This window comes from Calidris pugnax, unplaced genomic scaffold (genome assembly GCF_001431845.1).
Source record: "Calidris pugnax isolate Ruff unplaced genomic scaffold, ASM143184v1 scaffold273, whole genome shotgun sequence".
NCBI lineage: Eukaryota > Metazoa > Chordata > Aves > Charadriiformes > Scolopacidae > Calidris > Calidris pugnax.
This window is the reverse complement of record NW_015094508.1, coordinates 7,541,882-7,555,535: the sequence shown is the minus strand read 5'-3', so window position 1 is coordinate 7,555,535 and position 13,654 is coordinate 7,541,882. Positions and strand designations below refer to the sequence as shown.

Sequence of the window (13,654 nt, the reverse complement as noted above, 5' to 3'; positions counted from 1 at the left end):
GCCCTTCTTGTGGATGGGCGTCACATTTGCCAGACGCCAGTCGGCCGGGACCTCCCCAGTTTGCCAGGACTGCTGGTAAATGATGGAGAGTGGCTCCGCAAGCACTTCTGCCAGTTCCCTCAGCACCCTCGGGTGGATCTCATCTGGTCCCATAGACTTGTTTGCATCTAGGTGTTGGAGCAGGTCCCTCACCATCTCCCTTTGAATTGCAGGGGCTTCGCTCTGCTCCCCGCCCCTGCCTGCTAGTTCAGGGGTCTGGATATTTAGGGAACCCCCTGTCCTACTACTGAAGACTGAGGCAAAGAAGGCATTTAGGACTTCAGCCTTCTCCTCATCTTTGGTCACTATGTTACCTCCCTTATCCAGTAGAGGATGGAGGTTCTCCCAAGACCTCCTCTTGCTATTGATATATTTATAGAAATTCTTTTTATTGTTTTTAACATCCAAAGCCAGGTTGAGCTCTAGGTGGGCTTTGGCCCTCCTAATCTTTTCCCTACATAACTTTGCTACACCTTTGTAATCTTCCTGCGTGGCCTGCCCCTTTTTCCAAAGGTCATAAATTCTCCTTTTTTCTCTAAGCTTTGCCCTTGAAAGTGTGATTCATGAAAACTGAAGCTAATAACAATTGGTAGGAGTGAAGAAATAGCCGACTTTTAATATCAGAAGTCTTGTTTTGATACCTAGACCTGCTAAATGTCACTTGTTTTTCTGGAAGCAGAGCAGGCATTTTTGGTTCAAGCTAAGACTCAAATCAAACAATCACATTTGTTACAACACATCAGACTTCCTGAAATTATGGTTAAATCAAATAAGAAAAACAATCATATTTATTTTTATATCACTTTTAAAGATTAGCAAATATTAACTTGACAGAGAACTGTTCATTGCAGCATCTCCTCAATGTATCAGTTAATATACCTGCAATCCTGAGCATCTCTGTGGCAAAATCTATTGACTTTAATGCACATCTTTGTAAAAAAAAATGGGAGCGTGGCCTGAAAAATAAGCCGATACATTATATTCTCTATTACATAAATGCATGAATTGAGACAATAAAGGTATTTAAATTGTTCTAGTTAGAAAAGCCTTTTTCCAATATAAAAATCTACATACACCAGTAACAAGTGCCAAAACATGAACACTGAAATTCATGCCTTACACTTTTGCACAAATTACCATTGCAACTACTACAAATAGCTGCTGTAATGCTACATGGAAGGTAATTAATTGTACTATCATTTAGATAGGCAATCTTTTGATTTCAGCAATTAGAGCTAGAATCTAAAAAGGCTATTTGAAAGCACGCAAAAGTATAAGGAGCACTACTAAAATACATACCAGTTGCTTTTTCTGAACTTTAAGCCTCTATCCATTCTCTAATTTGTCACTAAATAGAATTTGATGTATAAATTATACTTACACCCAGAGACATATTAACTCTAATAAGGGTTATTTAATAAACTCTTTGGCCATTCTGGTATAGAAAGGTCAGTAAATTTCCCTTCAGTTCCATGCTTTCAGATGAAGCTTTAAAAGATCAAGAAACAAATAACCCATTCCTCAGAGTTGGCATCATCAGGAGACCATTGGAAAGTCATGGGAAAATTACATACATGTTCTGAATTCCCCTAACCCCAATAATCCTTCCATCCTCATTAAGTAAGGAACATTTTAGGGGAAAAAGAAATTCACAATGAGTTGTGTCTTAAGCTGTGGCTTGATTAAATATTTCCTTTGGCAACAGTACTGGCTTAGTATCCCACAAGTCCCCCCATTGCACTCTACAGTGTAACTGGCTTAGAGAATTAACTCAGTCAAAAATAAGCTCTAATAGCCAAAGCAACACTAAGAAGACTAGAATAAACACGGCAAAATCTGTTAAATTAGTACTTACAAAAGAAATGTTCTTCATACTTTGCACAGGCATCAGCTAATTGAAGAGACCAGTCTCTCTTCAGTTATATCATCCAAGCACATCCCAGAAATCACAATATATGATATGAAAAATTAGATTGGGCCAAAGCCAGTAAGAAAAAGAGCAGATGCAAGGACTCTTGCCATCCTCTACTGAAAGGCCTACATAGAAGGTTACAGATTATTTCTCTTTGTTCTGTGGCTTCCGTGAGTATTTTGATCTTTAATGTTCCCTAGGATAGCATCTACAGCACAAGTTGCCCAGCGATAAGAGTACTGGTCTGAGACATAAAAGTTTGAAAGCAAGAGTTAGATCTAGATATCTCACTTTCAGGACAAATGCAGCAACCATTAAAATACTGTAAAACATTTTGTATTGACTCAATGACCTAACCCACTGTAGAAAACACAGTCAATGGATACTATTGTTAAGAAAGCTTAGGTGGTGTTTTTCCTCATACTTTGACTCCCCTAAGACTTACACTGCAGCTGTAGGCCAAGCTGCTGAGGGGGAAGCAGGTCTGTGTCTCAGCACAAAAAAAGCCCCGAAACCACAGGCAAGAACAACATTGTCAACAAGCTGCAAATGTAGGCACTTTGAGGTTCAGGCATTTCTGGGGTAGGATTTGACAATTAAAATCTGCTCAAAAGTGGATACCCCAGAACCCAGTTATAAAATTTTGACATATTTAACATTGCTTCTGATATCAAATGGTAAATTTTGCTACCCACTTCAACATGATAGATTGCTTACATTCTGCAAGAGGTTTGGTTGGTTGGTTGGTTGGTTTTTAACTTTTCAATGGGGATTTTATTAGAATGAGTGGAGGCTTCACAATTCTTGCCAATTGTCAGTCTTTGAATTTCCTGGTTTGGTTCATGTAGGCATTAATCACCACATACTGTATTAACATGGTCCTTAGAACTTTGGAAACAATCTTGCTGGACAGTCATCTAGTGTTAGGAAGTGGCACTTTGTATCTATGTCAAAGAACAAGACCTAGGCAGAAAGAAAGGACTTTGATAAATGAATAGCTTTTGTTTGTTTTCAGCTTGCCCACAGTGATCTTGCCAAAAGAACGAGTAATGGTGTTTCACAGTCTGTGACGAGATCGATTTTAGAAGATAATTTTGAAGGAGCAATCTCTTTTAGCTCCTCATTGCTCCTTCTTTCCCTTCTCTGGACTCAAACTCTATTTCGTATTTGCACTTACTGATTAATGTAAGTAGAAAATGTTATGCAAAACATACAATTATTTAAAGAATAACATCATAGAAAGTCTCACTTTAATTTCCAATTTGATTTAGCCACTGTGACATTAAGCATATTCAAGTCCAAATCTTTCTACACAAAAACTTGCAAACTGAAGTTTACCACATCCTAGTGTGAGGGACTCCAGACACAGCTAATCACAACTGAACTAAGAATAAGAGTGAAGAACTAGTTAAACTTGCATGGCTCAGTATCAACAAACGTGAAATAGAGGAGCAGATTTTTTACCAAATGGTTCATTTAATAATTTGAAGCACTGATATTTGCAAATAGATTTCTTAAAAATATATATATCTCATTTTAAAACAACAGCATTGCAAAGCATAAATAAATTTGATTTGAAAAGAAAATCATATTCTCTGCAGAAGTGAACGCAAAAATAGGCCAGCACCTCAGTCACTACTAGAACTGTCTGAACTGTCAGAAGATGAACTTTTTTCCTTTCGTCTCTTCTTTTTCTCCTTTTTACGGTGTTTTCCTTTCTTAGATTTACTCTTTTTTTCCTTTTCCCTTTCTTTTTTGTGTGACTTTTGTTTTTTTGACTTTTGCCCATCCTCTTCAGACGCACTTGATGAGGAAGATCTAGTAAAAACAAAAAAAGAGATAGATACAGATTGATAAGTAATTAAAGAAGAAAAATGCCACCAAAAAAAAAGTGTTGGTCTTTTTTTCAATATTGGGTGTTTATATAATGTCACAAATAAAATTTGGTGTAGAATTCATACAGTAGCATCCACTGGAACGTTCATGATATCTCAGTTTGTGTATTCAACTGAACGACTTTTCTAATTGGACTATTGTGCCAGAAAAGCAGTATGTTTATCACACAGATTAATTCACAGTGCTTGCTGGCTTCAGATGGGGTTCATCTTTCTGAAAGGGGGAAGGGGGTGTTAGCTCATGAGCTGGCGGGGCTCATTGACCAAGCTTTAAACTGGCTCTTGAGAAGCCAAAGGATGATGCTCCAAGATCTGTGGGATGGGTCACTAGCAAAGGCCCTCAACCTGTTGCTCTGAGATGTGCTGGGTCGCCTGCAGCACACTCAAAACCTTATGGGGATGAGACAGGGGCTCCTGGGGCAATAGGAATCAGGGCCTCACAGATAAAACACCTCAAAGGAAGACCATGTGAAGAGCAGCACGGAGGAAATGCAGCCACTCCAGCCAATAAGTCATGCTCGTAGCATGGGGAACAAGCAAGAGGAGTTAGAGATATGTGCACGCCTCCAGGGCTACGATCTTATTGGCATCACAGAGACATGGTGGCATGGCTCTTAGGATTGGAGTCTGGAATGGAGGGATACATACTCTTCAGGAAGAACAGGCAGGGAGAGGAGGAGGGGGTGTTGCCCTCTGTGTCAATGAATGAACAGCTGGAGTGCACTGAGCTCCACCTGGGGACGGATGAAGACCCAACAGAGAGTTTATGGGTCAAGATTAAAGGGAACACAGGGGCAGGTGGTGTTTCAGTAGGGATCTGCTACAGACCACCTGACCAGGGCAACAGGGTGGATGAATCCCTCTGTAGACAGATAGAAGCAGCATCATGGTCACAGACCCTGGTCCTCATGGGGGACTTCAACTTGCATGTAAAGATTACAGCCAGCAGACTGACTCTTTCTTACTGTCTTCATAAGTGTAAGCTAGAGCTACACTATGTAAATAAGGAAGGGGGAAAATGCCAATGCAACCAGTGCTAAATCTTGTTTCTTTATTTCTGAAAACCATCACATTGTAGTCTCCAAGTACATTCTACATTCCCTAGCTCTTGGTGCAGTTACTGGGATAAGCAGTCTATACCCTCAACTAAAAATAAATAAATAAATAGATCAGTCAGCAGGCCAAAACTCAAGATTCATGATAAATTTGGATATTATGAGATTTTCCTTTGAGGCTGGAGTAACACTTTTTTTAGGCTTTTACAGTAACAGGAACATTAGAACTCAACACACACTAAGTAAAACTACATAAGTGTTCATTTTGGTGGTTACATGTTACTCAGAGCATGTGTGTGTGCATGTCTACACATATGCATGCGTGCAAACAGGGAATCTTCGCGTCTTGAACTGCAGGAAGGCTTCTCCATGTCAGCTAAGACAGGGACCAATCCCATAACCCTCCTGACTCTTTGCTTTCTCCCACCACATCTTGACTAGTTCTGGACAGTCAGAGGAGCATTGCTTTCTCAGACCTGCAGACCTCCAGCTTGCTAGACCTTCCTACACTTCCATGGTCTTAACTCCATAGCAGAAAGTCTGTGGCTATGCCATTATTTAGAGAACATACAAGTTCTCACTGGAAAACAGGAAACTTTTCAAATCAAAAATGTACTTGCAAATAAAGTTCCATCAAAAGAAGCATTGTTTTCTGAGAAACAACGCAAACATCACAAATATTTCTAAAGTTCTGTTTTGAAACTAAAATAGGTGTGTGATAGTTACCTTTTCCTTGGTCTCTTTAATTTTGTTTTTTCTTTGCTTTTTCTTTTTTGTTTCTTCTTTTCTTCCTCCTCATTTAAATCTATGGATGAAAAGTTACAGTTCACAAAACACTGGTCTGAATTAAGATCAGCATTAAAAGAGTGGCTTTGATAGCAATGTAAAGTTACTACAAAATTCTTGTTAAAAACTTTTCCTTTCCCCAAGTTCTTGTCTAGTAGAGTACTTTTAGAAATATTTTGCAGAGTAGCAGAACATTTTATACAATTTGAATTATAATGACTTTGATCTAAGCACTAAAAATGAAGGAAGGTCTGTAAAACAGAAAAAAGTTGTGACATCAGCTTTAGATTTCATATTCATTCTTCCATATTTTAAAATGGAAAATGTAAAACTTGCCCAAGTCTGAAAACAGGTCATTTAACTAGAACACTTTTAAAAAAAAAAAAAGGTTTACCTGAATTACTTTCACATATCTTCATTTCACAAGTAGCTATACCATAACTAAGATAAACTGTAGTTAACTGTCAAGATACTAGCTACAAAAATTGGCAGAAGAGTTACCCCTCATCTGGTCATGTTTGTTTCCGGCACTAACACTATATAGCATTATATCGTATCATGATATTTCACTTATATGCAATATTTTTATCACACTGATGAAATTTCTACCCTTAGAATTTTCTATACTAGTTCAAGAAGTGTTTTTGAATTCTCCAAAATGAAAATCCACTACATAAATACATGATGTTACTATGTCAGCTAACAGGAAAATACTGGCTTTACAATTTATCCTTAAAACACACAGCAAATTTTAAGCATTTCATCTTATTTCTATCATACAAATAACTTTCCATAGAGTCTACATGGTAGTGCAGACATTCATTTCCTACCACAAATGGAAACTACTGGTCAATATGTTCTAGAGCAAAATTTGAAAGAATTCAATATGAGTTGCAAAAAGCAAAATATTTTCGGAGCAATTAAAAGCCATGAACAAGAGCGCAAAAATCTAAGTGCAAACAGTGCAAAAATCTTGAGAAGACAAGGCCACTTGAAAGTGGCAAAATCCTTCCTAGATTGACAGCCAGAGATACTGTACTGTACTCCTTACAGTACACACAGCAGTCACCATTTGAGGAAGCGCATATAATAAACTGGAATATTACAAGATCAAGTAAACTGCTGCTTTTCCTGCAGAGATGCATCTTCAATCAGTTTAGGGCCAAAAACCAGCCATACATTCAAAAGTACTTAAGTGAGAATAAGCTTTTCTAAAGAGACTTGTTCCAAGAAAGGACTGTTGCAGTATGAATTTTGCACTCCTGACAAGCAGACCGTCCATTTCTTTTGAGGTGTTCCAGCAAATTACAGGGTTCTGTCTATCCTTTCTTCTTCCTAAATAGCATCTTTAGTAGGAACTGAATGTTGAGTTTGGAACGTGAGAGCAACAGTACAAAACATGATGTTTCAAGGGGCAGAGGGGAAGAACATTCATCCATTTAAGACATGCTACGGTGGAACAACCTCCCCTTCTTACAGAAGGGAACAGTCTCTTCAGAGTCCAAATTCAAATGAACCCAAGTATCTGCTAAATAACCCATCTATTCTCTTCCTGACAAACAGCTGATGCTCAGACCTTCCGAACAGAGTACTTCTCCAAATATGAACATTTAACTTCAATTCACTAGTTGTTTCAGTCAAAACACTACTTAGAAACTGGAGAGGATTCCAGCTGTTCTATTTGTCAATAGTTTTAAGAGTTACTATCAACTTTAAGATGTTTAAACTACATGTCATAATCAAAGATTAACTTAGAACATCCGTACGATTTTCTCCTAAGCAGCTTCTTAGTAACGTCTTACAACGTTTTTTATATAGAAGCACCTTTTGAGATTTTCCAAAAGGGTACATTATTACTTTCCTATGAGAGGACTTAATAATAATTTTTAAATAAAAGTGGCTGTACCAAATCTCTGAAGTCCAAACACATGAAGTAAAAGAGCTGCTTTTAAAGCACAGGCTAAAAGAACTAACAGTAATCATCAAAAAGGATAAAATCAGAGTTCCAGTAGTTCAGAGGATCATTACCCAATTTACTCTTTAAAAAAAAAAAAAAAGAAAGAAAGCAAAATGCCTTACTCTTTTTTTCACGCATGGCTTGCAATCTCTGTAGTTCTTCTTCCTCGCTGTCTTCACTGCTAGTGCTGCTGACATCTAAAACAATATCTCTTTGAGGATCTACTCGGAGGAAGTTTCGACATTCGAATGTCAGATGACCAGCTGAACAAAACAAATATACAGGAAGAAAAATTACAATATAGCAAAAAAACCATCAGATACTAAAGAACATCTATTTTAGTATTATTCAGTTTTGAGAAGTGAAAAAAGACTAGGCTAAAGACTGAGGAATCCAAGTAGCAACTGAAAAAACTCATCTTCATGTCAAAATACCTACAGCTTGAAGACAAAGCATTTAGGAACATAAATGCAAGTTGTATGATTTGACTACAAGCTTCCTTCTCTTCAGAAAGCTTCTGACACTGCATGTGGAAATGAAGCACTAAATCTTATTGATATCCATGTTCCCTTGGAAGAACAGATACAGAGAGCAATTCATTGACAAAATTTGTTGGAGACAAAGTCTACAGTGAAAGAATGGAGCAAACTTCTCCCTCCCCCTCACACCACATAATGCTTATAAAAAAATAGATTAAATCACTGTTGAAAGTTCAATACAATTCACTGCAAATCCAGTGTCCACCCCTACATCATTATAAAAATAAGAGTTAGTAATTAACAAATTAAATCAAAGACCTGTCTCCATTCATCAGCAGACACAGACATCTTTATATTATAAAAGCATAATGCAAAGGGAAGAGCTAAATATTAACTACAAATCTTCTAAGTAACAAAAATAAATGTTTCTTGGAATGTAGAATGCAAAGAAGTATGTTTTCTTAGCGTAGAAGATCATACGGATTTAAAATTATTTTTTCTTTTAAAACAGACTGGACTTAATTTGAGCTGAAGTGCCTGCCCAGGTTTGCAGTGAGACTCAGAATACTAATCTCAGTAGATATTTGTTATGGTTTGAGAAACCCATAATAATTTATTGTCATTCAGACAATCATTCTATCACCTGATTACCTCTCCCCACTCAGGAAGGGGAACTGGGGAAAACAAGGAAACACGGAAGTTGAAATATAAAAAGGCTTAATAGGATAGGACTAAATAATTCACAATAATACTAAAGAACCAGTATTGATAGCGATACTGATATAAGATATACAAGAATTATACTCAGCCAATTCTAGCAGTAGGAAGCTGTGCACTCCTAGTAGTGGAGACCAAACGTTGGACACTGCGAATGCAACAGCTTTGGGGGTGCTACCGGGGTCCAGCACCAGGGCAAGAAGTTCTCCAGAGCGCCACCATCAAGGGAGAGAGAAACTATATAGCAAATTTTCTAATTTATTATTGAATGTGACGTTCACAGTATGAAATAATCCCGTTGCCCCACCTGGGTGAAATGCCCAGGCCTTGCTCCTCCCCATCCATGGAGGAGGAAAGTCTCCGCAGTCAAAACCACACGACTTTGAATCCTGCATAGCCTAGCTGACTATAAAGTAAATATTTTCACATATTCAGACACTAGTTTTCTAAAAGTGCACTTTCCCAAGCATCAGAAGAGAAGTTAGTCCTGTGTTGCTCAACCCAGGACAATATCAAAGACCATACTTTCAATTCAAAGGTTCTCAAGTGACAGCATTGCAAATGTAGCATATATGAACATGATAGCATACTTTTTTTTTTTTTTAATTCTGAGAAATTCAAGGGTTTTCAAAAGTGGCAATAGGTATGAGAAGCCAGAGAATAAACAGGAAGTAAATACATAAAATTATGATAATTTAAATTGACAAATTTCTGGGCAACATAGAAGAACACTTATTTTGTCCCCTCCCACCTTCTTCCTCAAAAGGCAGTTTCAAATCATAAATTGAAGAAAAAACTTTAACTTCATATTGCTTATTACAGACTTACGATATCCACACTTCTTGCATCCTGCTCTGATGTTATCCTTATTTCCACCTGAAAGAGAAAATTTCACCAATTAGGTGTTGCTAAACAGAACTCTTAAGTTTCTTTTAAATCTGCCTTGATAATTTCAATACACGTCAGGAGTGATCACTCTTCAGAGTATTAACTACACTAAGGTACCTTAAAAAAAACTTAAAGCAAAGCAAAACAGTACATTTCTAAGGTCACTTTTCTGTGCAGTAATCTATCAGAACAAATTTGCTGCTATGGATCACTTAGTTTCATTTAACCTATTGCCAAATCCTCATTTGATTTATTATGACCTTTCCATTATAATTTTAATAATTATTCCACTTTTTTTTTACAGCTTATGCATTTTTTTAGTCCCAGTATGAACACAATAATAGCTGTCTGACATTCCAGTGATCTACAGCTGCACACTACAAGTGTACTTGTATTCCAGCAGTGCATGGATGTTGACAGACATTCAATGGAAACTCTGAAATAATTTATACTTTAATTACAAGAACTGCCTTTAAAATGTTAAAAAAAAAAAAAAAGAGATAAACACTCAGTCAAAAAGACAGATAGAAGCAATTTAAAAAAAAAAAAAGAGATAAACACTCAGTCAAAAAGACAGATAGAAGCAATTTAAAAAAAAAAAAAGAGATAAACACTCAGTCAAAAAGACAGATAGAAGCAATTTAAAAAAAAAAAAAGAGATAAACACTCAGTCAAAAAGACAGATAGAAGCAATTTAAAAAAAAAAAAAGAGATAAACACTCAGTCAAAAAGACAGATAGAAGCAATTTAAAAAAAAAAAAAGAGATAAACACTCAGTCAAAAAGACAGATAGAAGCAATTTAAAAAAAAAAAAAGAGATAAACACTCAGTCAAAAAGACAGATAGAAGCAATTTAAAAAAAAAAAAAGAGATAAACACTCAGTCAAAAAGACAGATAGAAGCAATTTAAAAAAAAAAAAAGAGATAAACACTCAGTCAAAAAGACAGATAGAAGCAATTTAAAAAAAAAAAAAGAGATAAACACTCAGTCAAAAAGACAGATAGAAGCAATTTAAAAAAAAAAAAAGAGATAAACACTCAGTCAAAAAGACAGATAGAAGCAATTTAAAAAAAAAAAAAAAGAGATAAACAATCACTCAAAAAGACAGATAGAAGCAATTTAAAAAAAAAAAAAGCTAAATAAATTGTTAAATGATTCTGACTCCAGGCAACATGGCACCAAATACAAAGAATTAATGGGTGCAAGAAAGCAGGTGGGGAATGAAGAGAGTAACAGAAAAGTCCGTAGATGCTATGCAGGAAGGAGGAACAGAATAGTGCAAATTTTAGGCATAGAAAGAGTGTGATTTTCCCATCGAAGCACATAGCTGAGTTAAACAGGCATAGTATGACATGACCCAGAAAAAGAGAAACTCCAGAGAACCAACCCCCCAAAATACATCAGTCTTATTTTTAATCTTCTGAGCCTATTCATAATGAAAGTCACAACTGAATTTCCCAAATCAAAGGGTGGCCTTCTATCTTCCAAGTAAATAGAGCATGAAAAAACCAGTAACTTAAACAGTTATATATAGTTGTTGGAATAACTAGGTAATTTATTTACATAAATAAATAAATAAGCAACCATAACAAGAAATCCATGACAGAAATTACAGAACCAGAAAAAGGGTACATTTGCTCCATGAATATAAACTTATTTACTGAGACAAGCAGTGTCTTTAGAAAATTCTACTCAAAATAACATAGAAACCTTCAAATGCCAGGTTGAAAAACTAACCTGAAAACTTGGACAACTCACTGGTCTATGCCCCAAAAAGTACTGGAAAGCTAAGCAATAAAGATACATACATTCCACTATGACACATGGTTTTCTGTGGATACCAAAACCGTGGTATTGCATATGCCCTTTGAGGTCTATGAACTCAGCAGTGTTTCTGTGCTTGTTTATCTTTTGAGGGAAAGCCAAGTAGGGAACACGAAAGACTCAGGAAGCAAAGAACAAAAGTATACCTGAATATTGCAATGTCATGTCAAAGAAATACTCAAAACAGCATCTGCTGTACACCTTCAGACTAAAAAGCAATACCACCCAGGCTATCTACTTTGTCTCAGCTTTCTGAAATACTCAGTAAACTTTAGTCCTACTGTATAACTGACATGTAGGTAAAGAAAGATTTGGTATTGCATCCAAGGGAGGTCAGTACAGTCAGGTACAAAATCTCCTGTAATACGTGCAGGTGCCATTTGTCAGGATTCCCAACAGAAACACTCAGCAGATAACAAGAATATCATCACTAAATACTCCCACCAAATTCCCAAGAGTAAAATTTTATTATTATTTTGGGCTTTAAATAATAATGTTAGAAGCAGGGTTTCAGATGATTAAAAGCAAACAAATTACTAGTTTTGCACACCCTTCTTCCCAGGTCTTAATCCTCAAGAAAATTTACAAACAACACAGCAGCAACCATACAAGGTCTTGCAGAGGGATCTGGAGAGGCTGGACTGATGGGCTGAGGCCAGCGGGAGGAGGTTCAACAAGGCCAAGTGCCAGGTCCTGCCCTTGGGTCACACCAACCCCAGGCAGCGCTACAGGCTGGGGGCAGAGTGGCTGGAGAGCTGCCTGGCAGAAAAGGACCTGGGGGTGTTGGTTGACTGTCGGCTGAACACGAGTCAGCAGTGTGCCCAGGTGGCCAAGAAGGCCAACAGCATCCTGGCCTGCATTAGGATACAACGTGGTGAGTAGGACCCAAGAGGTGATCGTCCCCCTGGTACTCTGCACTGGTGAGACCTCACCTCAAGTACTGTGCCCAGTTTTGGGCCCCTTACCACAAAAAAGACATTAAGGTGCTGGAGCGGGTCCAGAGAAGGGCAATGAAGCTGTTGAGGAGTCTGGGGCACAAGTCTTCTGAGGCTGTGGGACCTGGGGTTGTTCAGCCTGGAGAAGAGGAGGCTGAGGAGAGACCTTATCACTCTCTACAACTCTCTGAAAGGAGGGTGTAGAGAGACGGGGGTCGATCTCTTCTCCTAAGTCACAGGCAACAGGATGAAAGGAAATGGCCTCAAGTTGAGCCAGGGGAGGTTCAGATTGGATAGTAGGAAACATTTCTTCACTGAAAGGGTTATCAAGCATTGGAATGGGCTGCCCCGGGGAAGTGGCTGAGGCACCATCCCTGGAGGGGTTCAAAAGACGAGTTGACATGGTGGTCGGGAATATGGTTTAGTGTTGGTGGGGGTTTTTTGTTTGGTTTGTTTTTTTGGTGTTTTTTTGTTTGTTTGGGTTTTTTTATGGTTGGACTAGATGATCTTAAAGGTCCCTTCCAACCTAGGTGATTCTGTGATCACTAAGGACCTCATTCATTCAGTGGAGCACAAGGGTACAAAAAAGCTTTGGAAACCTTTGAACGCAAACACGAGCTGGCTTCCTCAGGAACCCTTCCTAGAATGGCAGCAAGCTTATTAAGGTCTCTTTTTCTCTTAAGAGAAGCAGCTTACCAAAGCTCAGGCTTCTTCAGCTGTTCTCCAAACACTTCTCATGTATCAGGATGGAGAAAAAAAATTATGAAGCAACAGCTATACGTTTGGCTAACACAGATCCAAATAAATCTTGCCAATAGCACAAGCGTTTCTCCCTGCCCTGTCTCACCACCCTGCTCAATGGTAACCTAGGGGGACACAAACGTTACCCCAGAATAAAAGACGAGAAGGAAAATCAAGTCCAACAACCACTATTCTCTGGATCTACCTTTGAAGAAGGTGGTTTATACCAACAGAGAGCAGGAACGTAGCGCTCGGCCACCCCTCACCCAGGACGCGGGGAGAGGCCCCGCAGGCCCAGCGGGGCGCGAAGGCATGGCTGTGCCCATCGACGGCTGCCCTCACCCCCCGCCCGCCCCTCTCCCTCCCTCCCGCTGCCCCAAGGCCCCTCGCTTTAGCAAACGGGCCCTGCAGGCCCCAGAAACGCT

The 13,654-nt window shown here is 38.3% G+C and overlaps 1 protein-coding gene across 1 annotated transcript in view; it reads right to left on the bottom strand.

Moving 5' to 3' along the window:
- Positions 1 to 804: 804 nt before the first annotated feature.
- The window catches only part of SREK1IP1 (SREK1-interacting protein 1), a 13,271-nt gene continuing 421 nt past the window's right edge, over positions 805 to 13,654 (bottom strand). Inside the window, exons 2-5 of the mRNA XM_014964850.1 lie at positions 9,669 to 9,729; positions 7,767 to 7,907; positions 5,628 to 5,706; positions 805 to 3,769 (exon numbers count right to left, since the gene is read on the bottom strand). Coding sequence (XP_014820336.1) covers positions 3,580 to 3,769; positions 5,628 to 5,706; positions 7,767 to 7,907; positions 9,669 to 9,729 — 471 coding nt within the window. The 3' untranslated portion in view covers positions 805 to 3,579. The remainder of the gene's footprint in view (positions 3,770 to 5,627; positions 5,707 to 7,766; positions 7,908 to 9,668; positions 9,730 to 13,654) is intronic.